This window comes from Aythya fuligula, chromosome 22 (assembly GCF_009819795.1).
Source record: "Aythya fuligula isolate bAytFul2 chromosome 22, bAytFul2.pri, whole genome shotgun sequence".
Lineage (NCBI taxonomy): Eukaryota > Metazoa > Chordata > Aves > Anseriformes > Anatidae > Aythya > Aythya fuligula.
Genome location: NC_045580.1, coordinates 1,073,200 through 1,099,692, shown reverse-complemented (window position 1 = coordinate 1,099,692; position 26,493 = coordinate 1,073,200). Strand labels below are relative to the sequence as shown.

Here is a 26,493-nt window from a genome sequence, read left to right as displayed (position 1 = left end):
GTTAGGTGTGGGAAAGGCTTGGGATGAAGCCTGAGGTGGGATTTGCATGTAGGCTTCTTTGTGGCATGAGGAGATTCTTAGCTGACATGAGTCAGTGCTGGTCCATCCTTCAAGAGCTGCATTTGGAGACCTCTGGTCCCCTCCCCTCTTGGAGGCAGGGTTCCCTCTTGGTGGTTTTCCTTCCCCTGCCATGCTGCAAGGGCAGCTGAAGGTTCAAGGCCAGGATCCAGTCTTGAAACCCCAAAGCCAGCTGTAGCGTGTCTGAAAAGCAGGCCGGCTTCTCCCCGCTCAGTGGGAACGCTGCCATTGATTTCGGTGAAGGGGAGTGGGTGCGTGCACTGCAAAGCAATACAGTGAAGATCAACAGTTCATGGCAGGACTTCCCTTCCTGGAAAGGGAAACAAGGCCGCTGACATGGCATATGCTGTGTGAGCAGCACTACATGGCAAAAACACTTGTAGATATTTGTGCTTCCCGTTGAGGGAGTGGGACGGAGCAAAATAAATTGCTCTGCCAAAGTTGGTTGAGATTTTAAAAAAGCAATGGCTCAAGCTGCTTCTCCCTAACTTATCAGCGATGACTTTTCAGGAGTCAGAAATGCCTTTCTTCCCTGGTTTGCATGATTCACTCTCCACATGTAAAGTTCAAGGGGGCAGAGGGCACTTGGTTTAGCTGGAGCGATGTCAGCATTGAGGTAGAATAGGAAAAAAGGAGGAGGTGCCCCAAGGGAGCCTGCTCATGGAAAATTTCTAATTTGGTCAGCTACAGGCATCTCACTGAGGAGCCTGCGCTTGGGAGATTTCAACCCAGTTTTGCAGGCTGGAGAGGCATGAATAATTATGGAAGGCTGGGATGGAAATTAAGCTGGCATCTTAGTCCTGCCCTGGACCAGCTCTTCACCGCGCTGCAAGCCTGGGGTACCCGTGTGTGCTGTGAGATGGCTCCAGGGGTGCTCAAACCTTCTCTTCCCCTGCTCTGCATCCAGTTACTGCCTCACCCTATGAGACCAGAGGCTCCCTTTGTCTGGCAGCTTTTGTTGTGTTCCTATCCAGGCAAACAGCTACTAGATGAAAGTAGGAGCAGTTTCCCTCGCTTTACAGTAATCGAAGTGACAGGATAACAAGGCAAGTGTGTAGCCTGCTTCGCCTTCCACTTGTGCTGAGTTCCAGGCTGGGTGTCAGCTCTGTCCCTATCTAGATGAAATACTGCTTTTTGTCTTTTTTTTTTTTTTTTTTTTTTTTTTCTCTGTTGTTACTGCCAAAAGTGACGGATTGTTCTGCAGAAATCATCAATGTTTTGTCAAAACGAAATCCAAACATTTCCAGGCAAAACTCAGCGTTTTCTGGTGCTGGCTGAGTTGATGCAAAAGCAAATCTCCGTGGGAAATGCCAACATGGAACAAAAATGGGGAAATACATTGGAGTGCTCTGCAGAATGCTTCCCCTGGCTCTCACGTTTAAATGTGTGTCCGAGGGGCGGTGAGGCTGAGGTGGTTGAACCCAGGAAGTTAATCTGGATCGCTCGGAGTGCTCATTCAGACCAGAGTGGTTCAAGCAGCCCCGCAGGCACACGGGAAGAGCCCAGTCTGTGCCACGAGGTGTGCACAGTGAGCAGCAATGCTCATTCCCTCCTTCCCAGCCACCGGGATGTGAAGCCTCATCCGAGCCACAGCTTCAAGCTATGAGATCCGTTGTTTTTGGGTCTCATCAATCTGTTCCCGCGTTTCTGTGTGTCGCCCCATCTTCCTTTCCCCCACACTCGCACCCCGTGAGACTGTCGGTCCAGCTCTGTGTTTGGTGTAGCAGATGCTTTTTTTACCATCCGTCTTCCAACATGCCTCTGGGGCCTCGCCGGGGAGCAGTGAGCAGCGAGCGGTGGCACCAGGCTGCAGCGGGGGCACTTTGTGCTCCGCACCCACCTGAAGCGAAATGGGTTCATCGGGGCTCTCCCACGCCTGCCAAGTGCATCCTGCCGCTCCCCTCCCCGCCGCTGCTGCTCCTCACTTCATTAGCACTGGAGATGTTTATAAATGGAAGAGATAATATTTTTCGTTTCCAGTTTGGGTTTCCAGGGCAGCCACTTTCTGAAGCACTTAGGAAGTTTAGAGAAGACGAGGTTATATAAACGATTTTTCCCCCCTGGGCTCTTATTAATCAAGTGGCCTGTGGAGCCATTCCCATAGCTTTGGGATAAAGGGCACTAGCTGGGTGAGGGGAGGCAGGCAGTTAACACAAGGCATCTTTTTTTTTTTTCTTCCCCTTTTTTTGTACGTTTCCGATGAGTGGAGCAGTCAGACCTGGCTGCTTGGGTTTGAAAGTGGACAGAGAGCTGAGTGGCATGCTGAGGCTGTGTTTTGGGCTTCACTCCTGTACTAGCCCCTCGTAGGCCTTGAACCAAGTCGTATAGCACCTTTCAATGACAATTTACCCGGCCCTGTTGATAAATCCTTTTAAAATTTGATTATCTGGTGTAAAATGTTAGCATTGCCTGAGCATAGGGGAAATACGGTTTAGATAACAATGAGCTGATCCTTGTGCTTTCTACAATAACACCCTATGGACGTGCACACGCACACAAACACTAATTAATACATTTCCTGGCAAGCTCTGATGTGTTTCCAGAGCTTCCCAGCACTTTCCCACCCAGGCTGCAGCAGCAGCTGCTGCCCAGCATGGCTGCGAGCAGCGAGGGCAGCTCGTGGGTTGGGAAACCAGGAGCAAGCTTCATGTCAGCTCTCCCCGTTCCCATCAGAAGGAAACCAAGCTCTGCCTCCTCCTCCGGGCCCTTCCTCCCACTGCCTCCCCACCAGCAGAGCCGAGGGCTGGGGTCTTTCTGTTTTCCTTGGGTGGAAAGAGCCCTGGCTGTTGCGCGGGTCCAGCTGTTCCAGTCCTGGAGCCGCAGGTCCACAGGAAATCAGCTCATTTGTCTGCTGACCCACATTCCAGTTCTCCAGCCATGCTCTCTTGGTGTGAAAATAATGATTTAAATAGCCAAGGGTGGAAAATAATGATTTAAAGGAGGTAAAGGGAATATTTGCAGCTATTGCTGACTGTAGACTTGGCAGAGAGAAGCTGTATTTCTTCCGGGTCTGGGGAGCGTGTGGGAAGCGGTGGGTTGAGGTGTTGAACATCTGGAGTGATTTAGCAGTTTTGAGCTGTCGTGCAAGGCTGCGGGGTGCAGGAGTAACTCATCCTAAAGAATTGGGGAGGATGAATGGAGAGAAAAGGTGCTCGGCAAGTTCGGCTGGAGCAGGTGCAGGTCGGGCTTGGCAGAAGAGCCGTGGTGATCCCCTCCAGGGACAGGGGATGGGTGGGGGTGGCCCCAGCATCCAGCAGCACCGCTCAGGATGCTTCAGGCAGCTCCTGTGATGTTTGATGATCTCTGAACGACTTGGCTTGCCTGGCCAGAACTGATTTGCAGACTGGGAGGAAACCTCAAGCACCGTGTTACAACGCAGAGCCACGTGTTTTGTTTCATCTCACTCTTGATGCTAAAACATGAATTGGGCTTCCCTGCTGAAAATGCATCTGAGACCTGTCCCTTCCTTGGAAACTTTGGTGAAGTAACTAACAGAGTGCAAAGGGGGCTTGTTAATGGATTATTTTTAATTGACCTTTTTCTTCATTTTGAAATTTCTTCCCATTTGAAAAGTGCAAAAATGAATACTTTGAGCTCAGATGAATGACACGTGATTTTCGTTATTTTCTTTTAGCTACTTTAGCCCAATGAAAAGCGTGTGAAAAAAAAAAATGGTTTGCGTTAACCCAGAACATATTTAGAAAAAACATTTGTGTCTACTTTTTTTTCTTTCTGACTACCAGCAAAGCAAAAAATAAAAAAAAAAAATAAAAAATCAGCTATTTGCACAACTTTGGCTGCAGGCGGTGGGCAAGCGGACATGAAGCAAACCAGTTTGTGTGAAGAACCCCTTGTATCTCTAGATCTCCATTCAACAGCTTTCAGAAGATAATTAAAAAACTGAAATAACGGGTGATGATGATAGCTGTATAATGGGTGACGATGCTTGGAGTCGCAGGCCCCTACCGACCAGCTGTCTCTTGCCCATTTACACCACCGAGGATTTAGGGCTGAGGCGAGCTAATCAGGAGACCCTCATGGGGAGAGAGGCGTGTTATTTAATTAGCTGCACAATGGACTGACTGGGAGGCACGTGGTGGCTCTAATAGAAGGAGATAGATGTCCTTTTAGCTGGGCTAATTGTTAGGAAATAGCAGAGGCTTTGTTCAGCCCCAGCATGTGGCCTGTGATCTCGCAGAGCCTAGGGGCTGCCCGCTTATAATTTTAGACAGATCTATTCAAGCCTGCTCTGCAGCGCGGGGCCAAACAAGACGGGTATTGTTGGAGAGCCAGGACCGCTGTCCAAGAAAACCACCCCGAAAAACCCAAACACGTGTAGAGCGGAATAGTTTCTGTCGTTTATTCACTAGCGGGCCCGGCTGCCAAGTGAAGACAATTGGAAGTGAGGAGGTTTCCGACGCGGGGTGCGGGTTTTGCTCTTTGAAACACACACGCGGGCGAATCCTTCCTCCAAGGAGCACGACAGCATGCAGGAGGAAGGCCCTGCCGGCACAGCGTGCCCTGGGCGGGCGGCTTTGGGTGCCGAGGGGCCCCATCCTGCCACCCCCTCCTGACCAGCCGCCGCTCAGGATGTGACCCTGGTGTGCTGGGCCGACCGGGCCCATCTCCGTGGGTTTGCTGTAGGCACTGCCGTGATCACGGTGGGACGGTTGGTGTGGAGGGACCGTCTCCGTCCTGAGCTGCCCCCTCAAATCTCCCTGTGGCTTGACCCCGTCATGGTCCCCATCCCCTGAGCTTTTCCTTCGGGACCGCTGAGCCGATGCTCCTGACCCTTTGTGAAGCGAGAAAGCAGCCTTCCATTAAAGCAGGGGGATGGAGGCACAAAGGTTTGTAAGAGGTCATGTGGAAATATTGACCAGGAATTAAACTTCCATGTCTTGAGCCTCTCTGTCCTGGCCACAGAGTTAACCTGAGGGTCATCGCACTCCAGGGTTTGATCCTCCCACCGCCAACTGGCTGCGTGCAGGCGCCTTGTTCTTGTGCCTGCTGTTCCTCAGGCTCTCGGTTCGTATCCTAGAGGTTGGCACCGGGCTGACCTTCCCAGGAAGGTGCTTGTGTGGCTTCTGGCACCTCTGTAAAAATAAAATGTTGCTTAATACTTTCTGCAGCTTCGTGTTCTGAAACAGTGGCTTTTCTGCTTGCTGTTGCTTGCAAAAGATGAAAGGAGCAGAGAAATGTTAGTGACTGGTATTTAGCTGTGCAGGAGATTTGCTTTATGGGAGTATTAGCAATGATCCCACTGCCTCTCCTTTGTGATCCCTCACCTCTTTCCAAGGGAAGGGAGTTCAGAGACCAGCAGAAGTCAGTTCAGCAGCCTCTGTTGCCAGAGATCAGTGAATGCCATGGGTGAAGCTGTGAACAGAGATGTGCTGCCTGAGTCTGATCTGACTGCATCTGTTTCTGTTGCGGAGGAGGCTGCCTGGGAGATCTGACCAAAGATGAGAGGCCCTACAAATGAGGTTTGATGTGTACGGGCTGTGCGTGCTCAGGGTAATCGTGAGCATCATGAGTTAAACAGCAAAAGTCCTCAGGTTATGTTTACCAAAAACTCGGTGCTGTTACTTGAGGAGGAGAGGGGAACAAACAGCGCTGGAGAACAGCTTACAAGGATTTTCCATGCAGCCAGCTCTTCCAGCGGGGTAACAAGTGAGTGACAGCACCCCCCGCCAACGAAATTCAAGGCAGAATTACATCGCTTGAGCCCAGATTAGCTAATCAGGTTAAGAAGCAGCGTGGGATCGCTGGGAAACCAATAGCAGGAGACACTCGAAGATGCTTAGGCAGCCTGCGGGAGCACTGATTGAGGTACCCACGGTGTGCCGGCCGGGCTGGGGCTCCGTGGCAGCCGCGCGGGGCTCTGTGAGCTGGGCTCCTGACGCCAAGCTGGCCACAAAGATGCTTTTGTGAGCCATCTCCGCTGGGAAGCTAATGAGAGCAGGAGTCGTGGAGGCTCGGAGGCGGCTTCCTCTGCTCGCGCCTGGAGGGCAATCAGAGGACGTTATTGTGGCAGTGCTGTCTGGGCTGCTCGGGGCTGAAGTCTGCGTCTCCGCAGCGTGAACACAAACTGGCTTTTAGTGCAGGCGCTGCAGAGGACGGGGACCCTCCGTGACTCCGGGCACAGAGCGGCCAGGGGACGCCAGAGGCTGTAGCCATCTGGGTCACGCAGCAGCCAGTGCTCTCGTGATGGCCACCATCTCCTGGCCACGAACGCTGGATGCGAGAGCTGCCTGCCCTCCCCATGGGGAGTGCAGGGGCACCAGCAGTGCGTGCTGGCTGACAGGCTCTACTTCCATGCCAGCCACTGAGCCAACAAGGGGAGGCTGCAGCCGCCAGCTACTAACCCAGCCTCCCTTTACCAGTGTAAAACAACTCCCTCGGATGCTTCCCAGCTCTTGCGGTGCTTGAAAGAATTTCTCATATAATTTTAAATTCCAGGAAAGGTATCTCCCCGGGGAATGGTCATGGCAGCTGCTTGCTCTTTCCTCTCATTGCAGCGGGCCACCTCCACACCCAGAGCCACCTCCCTGCTCCTTCCTTTCTTGGAGTGGTGGCTGCTGCTCTTTCCAACAATGACCCCCTTGCGATAAGTCCTTTCATGTCTCTGCTTCTCCCTGGGATTGCAGGACACTCTTGTGTTATTTTTTTCCTTCCCCTTTGCTCCTGATTTTTGCCTCCTGCCCTCTGGATATTGTTTACTTGACAAAACATCAAACTGAGGCCCTGACCGCTTGCAGTCATTAAAAATCCCATGGCAGTTTTGGGGAAGGCTCCAATTTGGCTAATTACGTTCTGCCATAAATATCCCCCTGCAGTTTTAATTGGCTATGGTGTTCTTCATTTCCTGTCCATAACAGCTGGGCGGTGTTGCTCCGCGTTGGTACGTAGCCCTTGTATTTCACCCCAAAGGTGGCTGCGCTTCAGTGCTAGGAGAGCGCCTTCTTCACTCAGCCAGCAGCCGAGCGGGTGAATCCCAGAAGCCGTCACAGCCACGCCACGTCTGGAGGAGGGCCAGCAGCTGCCAGTTTGCAGAAGGGCCGTGGCAGGAGTGAATTTGGCCCTGCTAAATGGAAAGAGCCAGCCCCAGGTTGGAAAAAGGTGGTGGAAAGGCAGTCCTGCCCTCCCTGAGCCCTTGGACATCACAGCAAAGGCTCTGCAATACCTTTTCTCGGTGCTAAATGAATAATAATTATTATTCTTTTAGACCAAGGTTAGTCAGCGTCCCTGGGAACAATGTGGCATTATTGCCTGTCCTTTCTTTGTTCCAAACTGTTGAAAAACAATCAGACTGCATTGTGGAGAGAGGGCAGATGGTTATCTCCGATCAACGGCAAGATCTTTTGACTATATTAATGGCAGGAGGGCTGTTGTCCACAACCCAGCACCCTCCCTCAACAGGAGAGAGCGCGAATAGATATTAATGGTGAATAACGACAGAATGGAAAAGGAGGGTGAGACTTGGATGTTGAAGAGGAAAGATTTTTCTGAAGGCTGTAAGCAGCAAATAGGAACCAGTTGCTGAGGCAAAGTCATGTTTGGCAGGTCTTGGACTCCAAATGGTCACATCCCAGCTGAAGAAACTAATCAATGGATTCCTTCCATGCCTTCTGCGAACACTGAGCCATTGAGCGGCTCAGCTGGAGTTCAGAGCCAGGGCTTTCATGTTGCAGGCTCTGAAGTGAACACAAATTAAGGCAGCCGCTAGGACGGAGTTGAGTTCGAAGGAGAGATTCAGCTGCCCTGGGAGGAAATTTCTGTCCACAGCCTCTCCATTCTTTTCCCTCTCCTTTCCTCCACTTTGACTTCTTTTGCCCCAGAGGTGCTTCTGGAAATGTTCTCCTGGTCCTGCAGGGAGGGGGGGCTGTGCATCGCAGGAGTAAGATGAAACAGAAATTTGGGGAGCAGGGGTGGGGGCGAGGTGGGGGAGTGGAAGAGCTCAAAGCCTCGCCGCAGCCATGCTGCACCAAGCTGTGGCTTCATGTCATCAGCTTTGCGGGATCAGTGCTGAGCCGGCATGCCAAGAGTGTGTGTATCTTCTCTAATAAAAAACACACAAGCTGCAAGAAAGGTCTTTATTAGAGCCTTTGTACTGGTCCAGAAGAGAAGGAGCCTCATTACAGGTGCATTGGACTCGAGCCAGTCCTTAGGACTGTAACACTCAGAGGCGAGGCCGAGCCAAACACATCAGCCCACGGGAGCAGGGCTGAAGTGCAGGCACTGGAGAGGCAGCTGAAGCCTCTGGTGCAGATTTTTAATCTTTTTTTTTAATCTTAATTTTTAATTTTTATAATCAGCGGCTACTCTGCTCCATGTGGGACCATCTCTGCTGGTGGGAACCTTCTCCTGCACCGTGTCAGCAGCTTGTCCCTATCAGCTTGGGCGCGACACTGCGGCCTCACTGCGTGCCTCGTCTTGTGTGTGTGTCTGGGGACTGTGGTTTGCTGCAGGAGGCTGCGCTCGCTCTGAGCAGCGAGGATTACCAAGCACCACCGAGCCGGGGGAGCAGTCGGGTCATTTCAATACGGTTGGGACCGCAGGTGCTTTCTGATGGCTTCGCCGCCGCAGCCAGCTGCGTAGCTGGGCCCCCCGCGCCCTCCCAGCCCGGCCCCGCTCCCCTCCGTGCACCGCAGCCTGCCTGAGCGGGGACCTGGTGCTCACAGCGCTCCGAGAGAAGTGTGGGAAGGGAAAGGAAGGGAAAGGAAAGGAAGGGCCCTCAGGCTGCAATCGCTGCCTCAGGTTTCTCTTCCCAAGCTGCTCTGGAAGGGCGCCTACAGAGAGGCAGCTGCTGCTTCTGAATCCCCTTTTGGTTTTGAACTAGAAACGTTCTGCTCAGCCTCCTCTCTGCAGTCTCTTCCTTCAGTCACTGCTGTCCATCGTGTATGGGGAAGAGGGGAAAAAAACAAACACAGGACAGGTGCAAGCCCATTATCCTACATGGGGAGAGGCAGTGGGGACCACTCTTTACTCTTGCAGCCATTGTCTTTGCACTCTCAGATTCCTGTGGTGGGTTCCAAACAGGGATGCTCAGCCTTGTGCCCTGCCTGCTGCACCGAGCACAGCTCAGAGGTTCTCCAAAGCATGCAGGGATCCGTGGGGAGCGGTTGTGTACTGGTCACACGGTGAATCACTGGTCCTACCCTGCTGCTGCTGGTTTTCTGTAAGAATGAGGAACTGAACTTGCAAGTGGATGGTGACTGGGAAACAGAGCTGCCTGTAAAATTGGAAATACAAGTGCTTGTCAGCAGGTGAGGCACCTGGAGCTCGCTGCCCCCCTGGCCTTGCCAGCATTGGAGCATCCTGAGTGATCTGCTTAGGTAAAAGCAGCGACTAGCAGCAGGCTCTCACTTTCTGGCCCCGCACCTCACAGCTTCCTTTAGTTACACTGACTTTTCTTCTATAAATACGCCTCAGGCGAATGAGAAAGGCTGCTCTGAAGCAGCTAGAAATAATTCTGAGCTGTAACATTTGCATCCGCAGCCAATCTCTATGTTTGAAGGTTTCTATTGTGCTTGCAAGTGGGACCCTGGCTCCTGCTGGGGGCTGCAGGCGGCCCCAAAGCCCGGCTGCTGACGCACTGGGCCCCGATCACCCCGTTACAGCCGGGACGTTCCCCTGAGCCCAGCTTTGATCAGAGCTGGTCCCTGCCAGCGTCTCGGAGGCTGTTGAGACTTTCTGAGTGAGAGAACCACAAACGCTGGTTGCTAATGTCTTTTTTTTTTTTTTTTTTTTTTTTTTTTTACACTTGTACCGGTAAATTGCCATCTGTGAGTCATAATCTCCTTTCTGCTCTGCCGTTTGTGGTCTGAAGTTTTTGCTACCTAAATATAATAAAACATATTTTGTGTGAAAACCGATATTCTTCTGTTAAGCTCCCGGCCCGCCGGCACGATACTCATCGCGCATCTCTAGGAGCGTTTTTGCCCCGCTTGCTTCCCAAACTTCGCTTTGGCTCCCCCGGCACCGTGTGTGCCCTGAATCCCCCCCGGACCACCCAGGCTCGGGGCGCACCCGTGGGTGGGAGGGGGGCACCCAGAAGCGGGGCAGCACCCACGGAGGGGACAGGGGCGGGGATCGCCACCCGAGCCCTCGTTCCTGCTGGGACCGGGGGGTGGCCTCAGCCCCGCTTCTCGCCCCCCGGCCCCGCTCCGCTCCCCACCGAGCCGGGGCCGCCTCCGGGGCGGGGGCCGGGGCAGGACAGGGGCAGAGGCAGGGCAGGGCAGGGGAGGGGAGGGCCAGGCGGGTCCCTCCCCGCCGCTGTCACCGCTCGGGGCCGGCCCCCAGCGCCCTCCCCTCGGCGGCTCAGCCCGGGCCGGGGCGGCGGCGGCGGCGGCGGCGGGGGGGCGAGGCGGAGCGGAGCCGAGCGGCGAGGAGCGGAGCGGAGGAGAGGGGAGAGAGGGGAGCGAAGGCGCAGGGGAAGGAGGAGGAAGAGGAGGAGGAGGAAGGCGAGGAAGAGGAGGGAGGAGGAGGAAGCAGGCGCCCGGGCGCCCCGCTCCGCGCACGGCGGGGCGCAGCAGCCGCCCCCCGCTCCCGGTCCTGGTCCCGGTCCCAGCCCCAGCCCCAGCCATGAAGGCGGCGGTGGACCTGAAGCCCACCCTGACCATCATCAAGACGGAGAAGGTGGACATCGATCTCTTCCCGTCCGCCGGTAAGCGCCCCATTGCCCCCGGGGGCTGCGGGAATCCCTTCTCGCCTCCCCGCTTCAGCGCCCGGGGAGGCCGGGGGGATGGAGATCTGTGTTTTTTTTTTTTTTTTGGGGGGGGGTCCTTCCGAAGGGGACCCGCGAGCTGCAGGGGAGCGGCGCTGCCCGGCAGCACCGCTGGGGGAAGGCGAAGTTGCTTTCGGAGCACTTTCAAGACTTCCCTCCCTCCTCCAAAAGAAGAACCGCCGCACCCCAGCCGCCTTGTCTCACGCTTTTGGACCCCGAGCGGGGACGGGACAAGCCCCCCGGGGGAGGGAGGGAGGCGACGACGACCCCCGCCGGGCTTTTAGGAGCCCCCACGAAGCGTCCCCAAGGAGGGGGGCGCGGGGAACCCCGGTCCCCGCTGCAAACGCCCCGAGCGGTCCGAGCACGGCTCGGGCGGTGCTGAGGATGCACCGCGTTTAAATCCGGAGAGCCCGAGGCTCTGATTTTTTTTTTTTACTTTTTATTTTCCACCCCTTTCTGAAGAAATGGGTGGAGGAAGGGTGCTGGAGCTCTCGGGGATGATAGCAGCGGGTTACTGCAGCGAGGCGTGTTTTTTTGTTGTTGTTGTCGTCCTAGCGATAAGTTAAGCTGCTGCTGGCTGTGGTTAATGCTGGTAGCTGAGTTTTTACCATAATAAGGGCTGTTGGGCACGTCCTGGTGCCGGCTGACCTCAGGCTCTCAGCGGTGGCTTTTGCCTCGCTCTCGGGGCAGGGAATGGTGCTGGGAGCCTGCAGGGACAGAACTTGGCCTTGGGGACAAGACGCGGTCCCACTGCTTCCCTCTCCCTGCCACAGCTCCCGCAAGGCTCAAGGGGAGGCTGCTGGGTTTTGCACAGCGCTGGTGTGCTGAAGGAAATGAAAACAGAGCTGTGCGTGTCTTTGGCAGTTAGTGAACTTCTAGGAAATCCAGCAAGGGGATCATGTCCCACCAGGCGATGATTTCAGGCTGCCGAGGGGACATGGAGTGACAGCTGGCTGCTGGAGCGCGGGGGGCCGCGGCCGCGCAGCGGTTAGCGCTCAGGCTTAAAATAGAGCCTTGTGTGGGATCAGCTTGTCTGCAGAGAGCCCCAGTAAGTCTGCACACGTCTGTGGGATCCACACCGATGGGCTGCACGGGGTCTGATGTGGGGACAGCATCTTGTGCGTGACCCATCTCACAACAGCAGCACGTAGAGGACCTGGCCGCTGGTTATGGCTGTTGCCCCTGACCAGGCTGAGCCTGGCTTTCAGGTGTGGGCTCCGAAGGGTCAGGCTTCAAAACGCAGTGGAGATGCTGAGGAATAATTTTCCAAAGCACCTTTGCAGGTTAAGCGAGAGGCTCTGGTGCAGCTGAGGGTCTGACTGTGTCTATTTCCTAAAGCTTGGGTTAAAAGAAGGTTTACTGGAGACTCACTGCCGTGCTTCAGGCCGTGACTGCAGGTTTCTTGCTCGCAGAGGAAGAAAATGGGATAGGAAGAACACCTGGTTCATTGGGGCAGGGCCGGGAGGATGTGGGGTTTGTTTGTCTTTCAATTCAGACCAAATATCTGCTGAAATTTAAACATCTCCTGGCATGGGTGACAGCGTGTTACTGAGGCGTCTTTGTTGTTTAGGTGTTGGAGCATGGGATCAATGTAATTGCCTTTTCCCTCAAGTGAGGACACAGCATTTCGTGCTGCCTTAAGTTCATTTTCTTCTGAGAAAGCTCTTTTGCAGCTTATGTCAGCAAGCAGTTTTTAGCGTTGACCCAAAGTTTAAACTTTGGCAGGAAGAGCGCTGAAAAACAAAAACCAAAAAGGTAAAAAAGAGCTGACTCCCTATCGACTTCAGCTGCAGTTGCTTCTGTTTTGGTGGCTGTGCTAACACTGAGCCAGAAAGGTCAGTGTTGTCAATTAGCTGGCTTAACCTCATTTCCCCTGTAACTTTTTAGAGAATGCTGCAGCTTTCTTGCACGGTCGGACTGATGCTGAGAGAGGGAGCATGGATGCTGGCAGCTTCTGTTTCAGGCATCCATAGGAGATAGATGTCAAGTTTTCTCTACTCCTGTCTGTTTGGGAGTGCTGCTGAGCTCTTGCTCACCCAGCCCTTGGTCTCCTTGAGGAATCTGCCACTAAGTGTGCCCATTGTCCTTCTTTTGAAATGGGCATTGGCCTCAAAATGAGTCTGGCCTCTCATTCCTTACATGCCAGCAAGGCAGTGAATCTGCTCCACAGCATCCATAGGGTTAATCCTAGGCAGGGAGAATTGTTCCAGGCAGAGGTTTTCAATTGTGCGAGATGTTTCATGTGCCAGGTGCTTGATGCCCTATAAAACTGTAGAGATGCGTTGGCTGCACTGCAACGTCCCTTCCATGCCTTGAAATAAAAGCCTGCACGTGCAGGCAGCCCCTGTGTGTAGGAGCGAGGTTTGCAGCGTGTCCAAAGGGCTTAAAAATAACCTAAAGGGGATGTGAAGTTTTACAAAGCTCCAAAGCCAAGTTCCCCTGCTGTTGCCAGCAAGAATGTGTGAGGAAGATGAGTAGGTCAGGAACCCAAATACCACAGTGGTGGGCTCCTGCTTTAATGTGCAGGCTGTGTGTGTGGGTTTTCCTCGTAATGGTATGATGGACCGTATGCTAACACAGTTTTGATTGCAAATATGTGGCTGATCCACCAGTGGGTTGGTGGGATTTAGTTTACAGCCTTTTTTTTTGTTTTTTAATCACAGACAGTTGAAAGTTCATCCTCTGAAGTCAGAACCCAAACCAGGTGAAAATCAACCCTAATGGGAACTTAACATTGCAACTGGTAAATGCTGCCTGCTGCAAATCAATTTGTTTCCTCCAGTTCTGCAGAGCTCTGTTTGTTCTCTGCGGTCAGAGTTAAAAGCAGCTCCGCAACCCTCCCTGGAAGCTGGCAGTGTGTAATTGGGACTCCCAAGTGCTGAGAGATAACTGCATTTCTTGCTAATGAGGCTGCTGACTTGCTGCCCCAGGGCTTCCCACAAGGTACTGCAGGAGGGCTGCAATGGCAGGCAGAGATGCTGGGCTCCCTTCTCCTGCATCCACTCCCCTCTCGCTTCCTTCCCCTGTAGGTGCAGCTTGGTGCTGGGCCTGCTCCTGCCTGGCATGAAACCAGGACTCAGTCTGCCTCGAAATCCCAGCTCCAGGAGGCGGCAGGACCCCGTCCATCCCTTTTGGTGCTTCCCATGTGGATCCCAAGGACATCCGGGAGATGGGCGCGTTGTTTCCATTCGCCAGTGTGTGGGTGGGATCCCAGGGGTGTGTTTTTATCTGGCAGGAGCCCTTCCCTCTCTTTGGGGTTTGGGACATGGTCAGTACAGGGCTGAAGCAAGGTAACTCCTGCTGCAGGGTGCAGGGAAGTGGACAGGCTCTGAGCAGTGTGTATTTGGGTGGAGGACCTGCTACATCACACAGCCTCCCCTAGACAGGTCAATCTCTTCTTCTTGTCCTTTGCTTTCACTTTTAACATACACAAATGAGGGAGTTCGTATTTAATGCAAATGTTCTGTCAAGCATCTGCCCACCTGTGCTGTGCCTTGCTGCAGGGAAATAGCCAAGTGCTTTACAAGCCAGAATGTGTCTTCATTACACATCTTAGGATGGCGTCCTGGAGAGCCCAGCTTCCCAAACACGCCTCTGCTCTGCAGTCTGTGTGTGCACAGAACAGGGTCACAGCAGCAGCGACCCATCCGAGGGACTACTCCTATTTCTGCCTGACTCAGTTTCCCTGTTGCTGTCTGGAGACTGGTCCTGGTGGCTTGCATGGCCACGTTCTTGCATACAAGGTGAAACCCAGCAGCAAAAAAAACCAGCAGTTGCCTCTCTCTGCTTCAAGTTATCCTCTAACCCCTCTCTCCTCTGCGTACTGGTGCTGGAGGAGCATTTGCTTGCCTGCACCCATTGGGACAGGCTGTGTGCATGCAAACTGAGAGAGGGTTTGCCTGGAAACCCAGGAAAGCCCGGAGAAAGGAAACGCTGAAGGGTGAAGAGATTTCAGGGCAGCACAGAATTTTATCCGGCATCTTTCTGAATGTTTTTGCATCTGCATTGGCAGCAAAGGTGAGAGCTCCTCTTCGGTTGTGGATTGTTCAGTGTGGGCATGAATCCTCAGCCGGCAAGAGGGAGACTCTAATAAATTGAGGGCCTCTGGCTCCTGAGGTATTTTCGATGCTGATTGCCGGTGGAGGAGGTGAGAATTTGAGCTGAAAAAGAGCAATTATCTTCCTATGCACTTACAAAATGCCCATCACTGTGGTATCCAGCTAGGATGGGGGAACAGTTTCCCAGGAGGGAGGAGACTGCATCTGTCTTTCACCAGCTTTTTTAGTGTCAACTTGTGTCTACTTAAGGAACAAAGCTGTGAAAAGAGCTGGGAAGGGGGCAGCTGATGATGCCCTGTGCAGCCTTCTCTCACCCTTCATCCTTCAGGGATCCACGGCATGAAGTACGCCCCGGACTGCGGCGTTCTTAGCTTCGGTACAGAGGGCAGTGATATTTGCAAGAAAGAGGAGCAAAGCCCCATTTCTTCCTCTTTTTCATCGTGTACTCCCCAAAGCATGTAACAACTGTGCAATTGCAGTGTAGTTACACGAAGTGGCCTCTAATTTGCCATGTAATTATGGCGTGCTATGCTTTGATAAGCCTTATAAAATGAAGGGATAACACAGTCCTGTGCAGGAGCAAGCTCTCCAAAGGGAGCTGAGGAGCAAGCTAGCTGCCATTCCGCTACCCCAAATCCCGAAGAGATTGCTGCAGTTAGACCTGGAGATGCCAGCTTGATGCTGGAGGTGAGATGGAAGGCGGCTTGGTGTCCTCCTGTGCTGTTGTGGTGAGAGCAGACATGTCTCAGGCACTCAGATGCATCTCAGGTGCTACCTCTCAGGGAAGAGGTAGGTGTGAGTCAGAGCAGACTTGTCTGAATCTGGTGTAGGGGTGTAAGCAGGCAGGGCTGTCAGGCCGAGTGACTGCTTTCAGTTGTAGTACTTCAGTCGGGATTTGGGGGAAGAAAGGAACAAATCCATGTGGATTTGTCTCAGGCAATTAAAGAGAGTCTTTTCCTCTCTACACCATTAGCTGGTACCTGCGTGGGCACGTGAGCTGTATTAAGGTGAGCAAACCTTATCTAGGATAGATTTAGGAGAGCAAGTGTCACTGCTATCCCTGGGATGAACTGAAAGGATCGAGCTGCTGGCATCCTACAGGCTTATGCATTTTGCTCAGGGGAAGACCTGAGCTTGGTAGGGTGGTGCCAGGGCACCAACTGAAGTGAAGACGGGAGGGATGATCAGCTTTGCTTGAAGGTGAAGATTCCTCTGGGAGCAGGGGCTGACCATTCATGGCACTGTGAAGCTGGGGATCCCGACAGGAACGGTGGGGACCGACTGAAATCTGTCTTCCCCGGATTCACTTGTCGGCTGTGAGTTACGGGCCAGTTTGCAGCTTGTCCAAATCAGCTTTGCTCTGCTGAAGCCAGGGATATATGCTCTGATCCAGCGTAAAGCCTCAGCGCTGTAGCTGATACAAACTGTACAGCTGTCTGGCAGCCAAAAATTGGGCCTGTGTCCCTTTTTTTTTTTAACCCGCGACATAGTTATGCATCGCAGCTCTTTTGTTCCTCTTCCGTGACTAAGCTGCTCACTGCCTTGTTTCTTCTTCTTCTTTTTTTTTTTTTTTTTTCCTTCGTTGTGTAGTTTATAATCTCCCAACTAGATACAGAAAAAAAAAAATTTGTTTGCAATGCTGGCCAAGAAGGCTCTGGTTTCACTGGCATCGGGCCATGCTTACATCCCCAGTCAAAATACTGCTGGTTAAACAATAAATATTTATTGATTCTCCTACAAGCTTCTACATTTTTCCCAGGTGCGGTGGAATTTGGGGGGGTGGAGAGCACTTGAGTCCCAAAGCGGCTTCTTTTGGGCTGCAGCGGCTGTGCCGGGTTTCTGTGGAATTTACTTTTGCTCCTCCTGATGACAAAACCGTGAGATGGCTCTGGAGATAGCAGCTCTCCTGCGGGCTGGGATGCGAAGGGGAGCCTCGCAGGCTGGTTTTGGTACCGCTCTGTGTCTCCAGGCATTCAGCCTGTAGTTCTGCTCCATTCAGCTGCCTGTCTGGACTGCCCCAGGTTGCAGGATTTGTGCCCGTGACTGCTGCAGGCTCTGGTGGTAATTATGTGAAAATGTGCAAATCTACAAGTCGCTTTATCTGCCTGAATATCTCCTTGAATAAGGGAGTGACTCCTGTCCAGAGGCGATCCGTAGTTCAATGTCTGGTCCAGAGAGATGGCAAAAAATAAAAATGAAAAAAAAAAAAAAACACAAATCAGGGTGGTTTCAGTTAGTAATTTGGTTAAAGGGCTCAGCCTTCATATCTAGACTGTAGAGAACTGCTGGGTCTGAAAGCATGTGCCTGTAACATTAAGAGACTGCAAAAGTTTGCATGCAAAACCTGAGCTTCTGCAGGGCTGTGAGTGTTCAGAAGGCAGCAAAACTCGCGGTGCTTGCGTTCAGAAGTGCTCAGAGTTATTCTGTTCTCTTGTGGTGGGTGGCTCAGTAACTTCTGGCTTATTTAGCTGGGGAGCAAACCCAGGGCTGCTCACCGTTGCTCGCCTCTTTCTGAACTGTGAGGTGAAACTGCACATCTTTGGTGTATTTTTTTTTTTTTAGTTTATTTTTTTGCCACTCAACCGGCAAATATATAAGGTTTGGTTTGGTCTTGGTGACATGAATGGCATCAAGTCACTGACGACGTCTGCCTGTGCAGGGCCATGTTTGCATGATACGTTTTTCCCCATCACCTCCCCGATCTCGCTGATCTTGCACAGCTTTGGGGCATGTCTTGAATTGTGGGTGATGCCCAGCACCCTCCGTTCAGCGCCCTGCTCCAAGCACTGCGTGCCAGCTTTGCTGTATATCTGCAAGAAGCCGGGCTGCTGTGCTGTGCAGTCTTGCATCTGGGTCCTGTGGAGCAAAACATTGGCCTGAAAAATACCCTCCTAGATCTCAGTCGCGTGCAAACACGAGGAATAGATAGCAGCTTTCCTTCCTAGAAAGGAAACCCCCTTGTTTCTGTGGTTCTCTCTGGGATACCACTGTTGTGGGTCTTTAGAGGATTTTGGAGACCTCCTGTGCACGGGGAAGCTGCATCGCAGGTTGTTGGAGTCTCTAGTTTTGACCCATGATCGCTGTGTGCTACATTAGGAAACTGTCCTCACTGGATGTTGGGAGCTTCCACAATCCCCTCTGAAACACCTCTTCAGCTTAATTATAGATCGAGAGGCTGCACCTTTTGCTTGAGATGCTTGATGTAGCAGGGCAGCAGCTTCTCTGCAGGAACAAGTCAGCTGCAAATGAGATGGAGCAGCCATCCCCTGCTCCAGGTGTTCAACTTCTCCTGGCCTTACTGGAAAAGCAGAGCCCTCCATCCATCTCAGGTGGTCGGTGCACGCACTCACGGCACAACTCGGGCTGCGACAAGTGCCTGCGGTGCACCGAGCCCTGCACCCTGGGTGGGTTTGTAGCATGGGACTGGTCCCCTGGAGGATGTGGCCCTGCCCCAGAGCAGTGTAGGAACACCTCCCTCTTGCTGGGATGGCTGCGGAGCTGCAGGCCAGCTCCTCGCCCCAGCTAAGCATTCAGAGCTTGTTAATGAATGAAACGCATTTTCTTACATGGAGGGGATTTTAAATTGGCTCCACATGGATTATGTATGTTGTCGCACTTTCCCGGAGGGTGATGGCATGATTAGGAATGTGGGTTTGATGAAAGAAGCCAGACACTGAGTCAAAAGCCGAGCGGCTCCCCGCTCCCTCCCCTGCCAGTGCCCCCTCTCCCCCCATCTCATTTAAAATATTTGACGTGGTTCCAGGGCATTCTTCAGATGGCTGCAAGAGGAACAAGCCAGTGGGGCTTTGCCGTGTGTTCATGTGTACCATGCATGGGGTGCTCAGCCCCAAAACCTCAGGGGAACTGATTCTGTCATCTGACACCAGAAGATGTCAAGGAGAAGGGCTCAGAGACCTATTTTCTAGGGGAAACTGAGGCACGGTTTCACCATTATGCTGCAGCAAGGGCATGGGGACATCCCCTGCTGCATGCTCCCGGTCACCCCCTGCTTTCCATGTGTAGGTTTTCTGGTTCCCCCTGGGAAGCAAGAGTCCTGCGCAGCAGGATGAGGGCTGTGTGTCCTCTTGGTGGCACTGGGCTGGGATTTGCACTCCCAGAGGTGAGGATGCTGCCTCTGGAGGGAGGTCTGTGGATGAAAAGTGCTGACTAAGGGAAAGCTGCCCCAGAAACTGGAGCCGGACACTGGGAAGTGCTTTGGGGTTTGTTTTGTGTTGCTTTCTTTTCTTTCCTGTTAGCACCATCTATCACAGTAATCAAAATGTGGCTTTTTGACCCACATGAAAGTTTTTTCTCTCTTTTTTTTTTTTTTTTCATAGGTGTCTGCATGTGTTTGTGCAAAACCACTCTGTTTTGGTCAATGTTCTGGAAGTTGTCGAACAGCAAGGCTTTTTTTTTTTTCTCTTTTTTTTCTTTTTTTTACCTTTTAGCTTTGAGAAATTGTTTACCGAAACCTGAACCGTCATAAGAAACAACTTGCAAAAGCTGAGCACTCCTGGCTTTTTCCACTGAAAAAAATTAAAAAAAGCTGTAGTGGAACACGTGAAGTTCAGGCTTTTTTTACACATCATTGTTAGAAGCAGTTTTCCAGCGCAGTGCCAAGTGCTTTCTCTTTTAAACCGCTCAAGGCTCATTACCCATCCCTGCGTCCCTCCAAACAGCTCAGTGGGGTCCGTAAATGCAATTACCCCAGCTTTGGAGCTGGAGCAGGAGAAAAATTCACCTGCTCCATCCTCGTCGGGCAGATGCAGTGGCATTTCTCAGAGCCCTGCCCGTGAAGGGAAGCGGTGAGATCCGGGCTCGCCGTCGCGGTCCCGTCCCCGGTTCTGGGAAGCGCGGTGCCACCACGAAGCCGCGCGCGCCTGGTGCCGCGGTGCTGGGAAAGTTTCGATTTCCAACGTCAGCAGTGGGGTTTCGGGGCTGTCACGGTAGCCGTAGCCCAGCAGGGTACTTAGTCACTGGCGCTGTTTTCCATCCCTTTAAGCGGCTCCAGATTTGGAGCTGGCTCTAAAGCTCGCGACTTGAAAGGCCCCGGCCGTGCGTGTGTTTTGCCTTCAAGCTGGATGACTCTTGCATGTTCCTGCGTTCAAACGGCTGAACCCCGAGCAGCCGCTGCCATATGGATCCTATAGAGTGACCCGGCGTAACCAGCGGAGGAGTGGGTTACGTCAACAGGGCTCGGAGGGACAGGGCTGGCAGGGGCTGCTGGTGCCAGGGCTGCACCAGCACCAAGCCTGCGCCCCTTGGCATCTGCAGGCGTGCTTTGAGTGTGCTTGGGCTGCCAGTCCCAAGCGTTCGTTGAAAGCCTAAAAAAAAAATAAATTAGAAAGGGAAGTTGGAAATAAAAATAAAATCCAGAAAAAGAAGAAAAGCGAAGGGGAGGGATAGTGTGCCTTTAAACAGCTGCGCGCCAGCGCGTGTAGCTGCGCTCGCTAACCCGGTGACTAATTCCCCGCACAGCCCGCGGCCAAGCCCGGCCGTGTCCCGCCGAATGCGTGCGCGGGGCCCGAGGAGTCATCGCAGCCGACCCCTCCCTCCTTTCATCCCGCTGCCGCCCCGCCACTCCCCGTGGCAATTTATTTACTCATCTGGAGGGCACAGCCCGGCGGTCTCTTGACTCAGCAGTCCGGGGCCGATGGGAGCCGCGGGAGCGAATTCCAGGCAAGAAACAATCTCATGACTTGTCTCGGAAAAGATTGCTCCGAAAAGATCCCCTTACGGTCACGGAGTGCTCCATGCCCGCGCCTTCGTCAGAGCCCTGACGAGGATTGTGATTTCCCAACCTTGGGGAGCGAGCCAAGGCAGCCTGGGGCACTTGGTGGGAGTTGCTCCTCGGAAAGGAGAGGGGGAGACAACGGGGCCCTGCAGCCGGTGCCTGTCCCCCCCCCACCCCCGGGGCATGGGGGTGTGGGGATGTAGAGCTGGCTTGCCAGGGCAGGGAGCCCAGAGCCGGGCTTTGTGTTGCTTTTTGGGTCATTCAAACTTTTACTTCCCCCACTTCCCAGGGTTTTTAAAACCCTTCCTTTGCCTCCAGGCAATTTTGTTTCTTCCATCAGTGTTTGCTAGCTGCCTGTCGGGCACCAGCCTTAGGCACCGTGGGCAACTTATGAACCATATTTATGCTTTTTAGCCTTTTTTTTTTTTTTTTTTTTTTTCTTTTGATACTGCATGTCTCTCTCACCCTGGCCATTTCCCCCCACCTCCTCCCCATCGAGTGTCCCTTGAGTCCCATCCTCTTCTGAAAGGCACTTTGGGAGGTCTGCCCAGTGCTTTCCCACTGCCTCTGGGGACGGGCTGGGATGAGACCAGGTCGGTAAGCAAGGACCTTTGCAAACCTGCATTTTGCTGGCCCCATGGGAGGGCAGGGCTGCCGAGCTGACAGCTCTGGGTGCCTCGTCCTCCTCCTGTCCCTGCCTCGAGACTCGGGAGGCTGCAACCTCAGGGACTGTGCCGGCGTCCCTGCTGCCTTTGGAGATGCCTGCAGGCAGGAACCAGCCCGTGGCTCCTGCTCCCTGTACCCTTACTGGTTTCACCCCAGCCCCTGAGCATCCTGGGGCTGAGGGCAGCGGGGATGTTCGCTGCCCCGAGCCACCCAGCCCGGTCCCTGCTGCAGCACCCCAGGGCTTGTTTCGGAGGATTCCCGGAGTTCCTGACACCAGCTCCCGGCTCCTGAGTAGCCGAATGACACCCCCACCCCCTTCTCCATTTGCGGCTCCTCCTAATAGCCTCTTGGCCCGAGCAGCCGAATTCAATCAGCCCTTTCACCATCTGCTCCCAGGCACTTCTGCCGGGGAAGGCTCGGGGCCAGCGAGGCTGTAATTCCTTAATAGCTTCCGGATGCTGCGCGCAGGGTGGATGTGAGGCTGCGAGCATCTCAGCCTCTCCCCCCTCTTCTCCGCAGCCCATGCTGAGGTTTCCAAACTTGGGGCTTCCTCTGGGCAGGTCGGAGCACCTCCAGCCCCCCAGCTTGTCCCTGCCAGCCTTCAGCTGTCCGGGCTGAGGCCAGTAGGTGACATAATCCCCGTCCTGGACAGCCCTTGGCGCCGGGATGGGGATGACTGAAGCCGATGGGGCAGCCCAGCCTGCCTTTGGCTGCCTTCCCCCGCTCACTCCCACCTCCCTCGTCTGGCCCAGTCGCTGCTCTGGTCCCTGTCCCGGTGGGAAGTTTCCTAGAAGTCAGAGCTGGAAGAGGAGACCTTCCTGGGGTCATTTGGGAAAACCCCTGCTCTCCTTCGTGGGACTGCTTGAGAGTCTGCATGGGGCAGCCTGAATGGGGCAAAGCTCTGTGTTTTGGGAGGGCTGTGCTCCTGCCTACCTGGTGTCTGAAACACAGCTGGGGGGAGCGATGGAGGAGGTTTATTTCCAGGGCTTTTCAGCCGCCTTTGTGCTTGGGAAAATCCCCTTGTTCTTTGTCTTTGTTTCCTTGTCTGCTTCAAAACAATAAAACCAGAAGGAGAACTAGAACTGTTCTGGGACATTGTGAAATGAGCTCTGTCTGGCACCAGTGTTCCCGAGGACTGTCCAGCGCGGGCTGGAGAGCTCTGCAGCCTAGGTTTCTCCCAGGGCTGTTTCTGGCCTCCACCACTGCAGGAGCTGAGCTTGGTTCACTCTCCTCTTACCCCAGATGGAAAACCTGTAGTGTGGAGAAAAGAAAGTGGGGCTGGATTCATGCTTCCCGTCTTAAACCAAGGTGATTTCCTGCACACTTGGTCTCCTCCGTGCCTGACACCAACGCAGGGTCCCCTCCAGCGGATGCATCAGCTCTCTGAGGTGGATGGAGAAGAGAAGTCAGGCTCTTTCTGTGGACTTCAGGGAGCTCTGCACAGCTGGGGATGGGAGCGGGCTGTGTGCCAGCCGGCCTGGTGCTGCCCTTGGCCCCGCAGAGGCGCCGTGCGACCCAGCAGCGGGGACAGGGAGGTGAAACAGTGCCCGGCTGGCAGGCAGTGTCCCAGCGTGGCCTTGTCCCTTGTCCCCTCGCTGCCCCAAGGCCAACTGCAGCCGATCCCTGTGCACCTTTCCGCAGCAATACTTTCACTTGTCCGGCTTTTAGCCCAGCCAGAAAAATCCTCCCCGTTTTTTTGGCTGCTGAGATGGTCTGTTGGAGCCTGCCTGTGTCCCGGCTGCTACATGGAAATGTTTTAGCTGCAGCGGGTGTAGGGCACATGTGATTCTTGTTTGTGGGATGGGACGGGACAGCATGGAGCTGGCTGCTGCTGTGGTGCTCGTAGTGCTCATGGAGGTGTCCTTTGGGGCTCAGGACCTCTCGCAGCTGTGGGGTGGCAGTAGTGGAGTCACGGCCCTGAGGGGTTCCTGATTCCTGATGCTTGTGGTGCTGGGGGAGCCCAGGAGATGATTTTTTTTTTTTTGTCCAGGCACCAAGCAAGAGAAGAGCTCCTTTGCTTTGAGGATCTCCAGCCCCTTCTGTTGGGTTGTTTTTTCTCCCCTCCTGTTAAATGATGCTGCTCCGAGGGATGCAGCTAGCTCAGGGGAGATGCGTGGGCCGTGCAATGAACATTGCAAGCTACTTTGGTTTTGATTTCAGTTGCAGGGGGCTGTTGTGTGTATTTGTGAGTCACTGAAAGGGAGGGAGGATACCTCCAGAGTGGAGAGCTCATGGTACTAGCCAATGCAAGCCTTCATTGGCAGTAAATCCAGTGATGCAAAGAAGTAAGTTCACGTACAGAGCAGGGGAGTTGGAGGTATACAGATCGTTACGCTACCTGCGATCTCTTGGCAGCAGCCAGCAGAGTTGACTGTTTGTTCTAAAGAGTTATAAATAATTTTGTAGATTAAAATGATTGATTATCCTTGGTCTAATATTATTTAGTCAGAGCAAACAGTGCTGAGATTTACCAGCCGCGCTCTGACCTCCCAACCCCAATCTGTTTGCCAAAGCCTGTGCAATTATTTGATTTCAAAGCTAAATACTCTAATCTCTCCTCTTCTCCTTTTGTAACTGCATAGCCGGACGGCTCGGCCTGATACGGGAGGGCAGACCTGGAGTCCTCGTGCCCCGTGACAGGTCCCTGGGCAGAGAGGGTCGAGGTGACGCAGCGGGACGGGGTCCTGGTGGTCGCGGTGTGACCGGGCTCCTTGTCCTCCTCCGTGGGTGCTGCCCGTGCTTCCTGGGCTGAGCCAAAACCCTGCTACATGGGGAGAAAAAGATGCTATCACATGCTTAATAATGGACGAAGGGCTTTCTCCGGGTAAGGCAGCGGCGGTCCCTGTGCAATCCACGGGGATGTGATACGCTGCGACTTGCGCTGTCCCGTTGAGCAATCGGCAGCGGTTTATCACAGGCTTGGCTCTGCGTCTGCCTGGCGCTGCCCCGGAGCAAAGGGTTGGCTGGGGAGGTTGCGGAGGTGGGGTGGGCTGGGCGGCAGGAATCTGCAGCTGCAGAGCGATGTGGCAAGCTTCGCCCCCGTACCCTGCTGCCCCGGGGCAGCGTGCGTGCTCGGGAGGTGACCCAGAGCTGCCGAGCCTTCCTTCCTCGCCAGAGGCTTGGTCGCTTCTGGCTGGCTGGCTTCGTGCTTCCTGCATCACGTGGACGTGTCCTGGGCACGAGGAATGCCGTAGGAGTATCCGTAGGCACCTTCCCCTCGAGGTCTGTCTGTGTTTTGCTTTCGCGGACACCAGCACCGAGCTGTCTGCGGCAGGTCCTGCCCTTCAGCTCGGACACGCCGTGGTGTGTGGAGGAGAGCTGGCGAGTGGAGGAGAGCAGCTTTGATGTGGAGGGAGATATTCCAGGGCTCGAACCTTATCCTGGCCCGAGGGCACTTCAGCCTGTGCCATGCCATGTGGGACCCACGTGTCGGGTGTGACGTGGCACCGACACAGCCCGGGGCAAGGGCTGATGCTGAGACACAGAGATCCGTTTACGCAGGACTTGGGCTGGAAATCGAGTGAAGGTTGGGGAATTCCTTGGGACAGATTGGAGGGGAAGGAAAAGCAGACACGCAGCCAAGCCCCTCCTTTCATGTCTAATCCCGTTCTGAGGCCAGGAGAATTCGCGATCCCTTACAGGACCAGTCTGGCAGTGGACTCCCAGTAGCAGGGACATCCTTGGAGTCCGTCTGCACTGTGGGGGTGTCGTGTCCTGGTGCTGGATGGCACAAACGGCCGCTCCATTTTTCATTCTGGGCACAGAGTCATTGCTTGTGACCACGGATATGCAGCAAAACCATCTCGGGTTGTGAGATTGTGTGTAGCTGCTAACAAAACGTGTTGGCACACACATTGTTCAGGTGTGTCGGAGCAGACTTGGGGGTTGGGATCTGTTTGTGGGGTGGTGGAAGGCCTAAACATGACCGAAAGTCCCTTGGCCCGTATCCCTGCTGCGAGAGGACAGCCCTGCCAAGAGATCTCAGCCTTCCCTTTTCACACTTCCTATCCTGACAGCATCTTCCTCACACAACGTACTGCTGATTAACCTCAGCCCTGGCTTGCGACATCGCTGCTCTCCCTTTTTGGGAGGCTGTCACGTGCAGTTTGGCAGCACGATGCCTCCACGGGGCAGATCGGAGCGAGAAGCTGGAGGCGATGTAGCCGAATGCCCACTGCACGTCTGACCTGCCTGCGTGTCCAGGAGGCGGAGGAGAGAGATTGGTATCTGGAGGAGAGAGGCAGGGCTCGTTTGGACGGAGATGTGCATTCTGAACTGCTTGGGTGCAATTACAGCAGTGCCTTGATAGCACCTGTGCGTGCTCGTGCAGTCCCCAACAAATCTGTGCCACGGTGCTGGGGTGCCTCGTGCACCAGGGATGAACCCTCCGGTCATGTCACTTCATCAGGGGTGCCCAAGGTGGCATTGCCAGCCTGAGGCCCGAGGTGAGAACAGCACGAGGCCTGTTTTTCACCTGGTTGGGAAGAAAGGAGGCTCTGGTGGACGGTGGGAAGTGCTGAGCACAGACCTGGACCTCTGTCTCCTCCTTGCAGCGCCCCAGCCCAGACATGGGTTTGTCTTGGGATGGGCTCAGGCCATGCTCCTGTGGGTGCGCAAACCTCAAGGGCCATTAAACCTCGCAGGGCTTCCAGCCGAACCAGCAGTGAGCAGGGAATTTCAAGAGGCTTCTGGGCCCAGGGGTGAGCCATTTGAATACCTTGGGCACCAATCCAAGCAGCGAACGCATATCTGGTTGTTTGCTCAGTCAGAATCACTGGCTTTGGGGAGTGTTTTTTTTTTTTTTTTCCCTTCCCCCCCCTCATTGCTGTTGAGCAATTTGAGCTTTGCTGCAGGGACACGGGGTGTGAGAAGCTGGGTTTTCGCTGCTGGTTTGTGGGGGAGCATCTCCCCGAGCCGGGGCGCTGATGCGGGGCGGCTGACACAGGCGTGACCTGGGCTCGCTATTCACACTTGACCTCCTTCCAGCCGGGGCTGGGTGTCCATTACAGGCTTTGCTGAGCCCACCCCGCGCTCCCATTAGTGTGTGTCTGCCTGTGCATGAGGATTAGAGCTATTTAGCAAAGCGGTTAGTGGGGATTAGAGTGAATTAGCACAGGGGAAACACGTCTCGCAGGAGAGCCTTAGCTTCGGGAGAGGCAGGGAACGTCCTCCCGGCCCTGCTATGGGGGGCTTGAAGGCAAAGCAGCCCACAAGTGAGATGCTAATCCCATAAT

At 54.0% G+C, this 26,493-nt stretch overlaps 1 protein-coding gene across 4 annotated transcripts in view; it reads left to right on the top strand.

The window, feature by feature from the left end:
• ETS1 (ETS proto-oncogene 1, transcription factor) overlaps nucleotides 1-26,493 on the top strand; it is a 73,010-nt gene that overhangs the window by 18,506 nt on the left and 28,011 nt on the right. Inside the window, exon 1 of one of the 4 annotated variants that reach the window (XM_032201872.1) lies at nucleotides 10,549-10,741. The exons of 2 other annotated variants lie outside the window; for them this stretch is intronic. In XM_032201872.1, coding sequence (XP_032057763.1) covers nucleotides 10,660-10,741 — 82 coding nt within the window. In that variant the 5' untranslated portion in view covers nucleotides 10,549-10,659. Of the gene's footprint in view, nucleotides 1-10,548; nucleotides 10,742-19,695; nucleotides 19,701-26,493 lie in introns of those variants that run through there. One more of the 4 variants, XM_032201875.1, reaches the window with a different exon arrangement.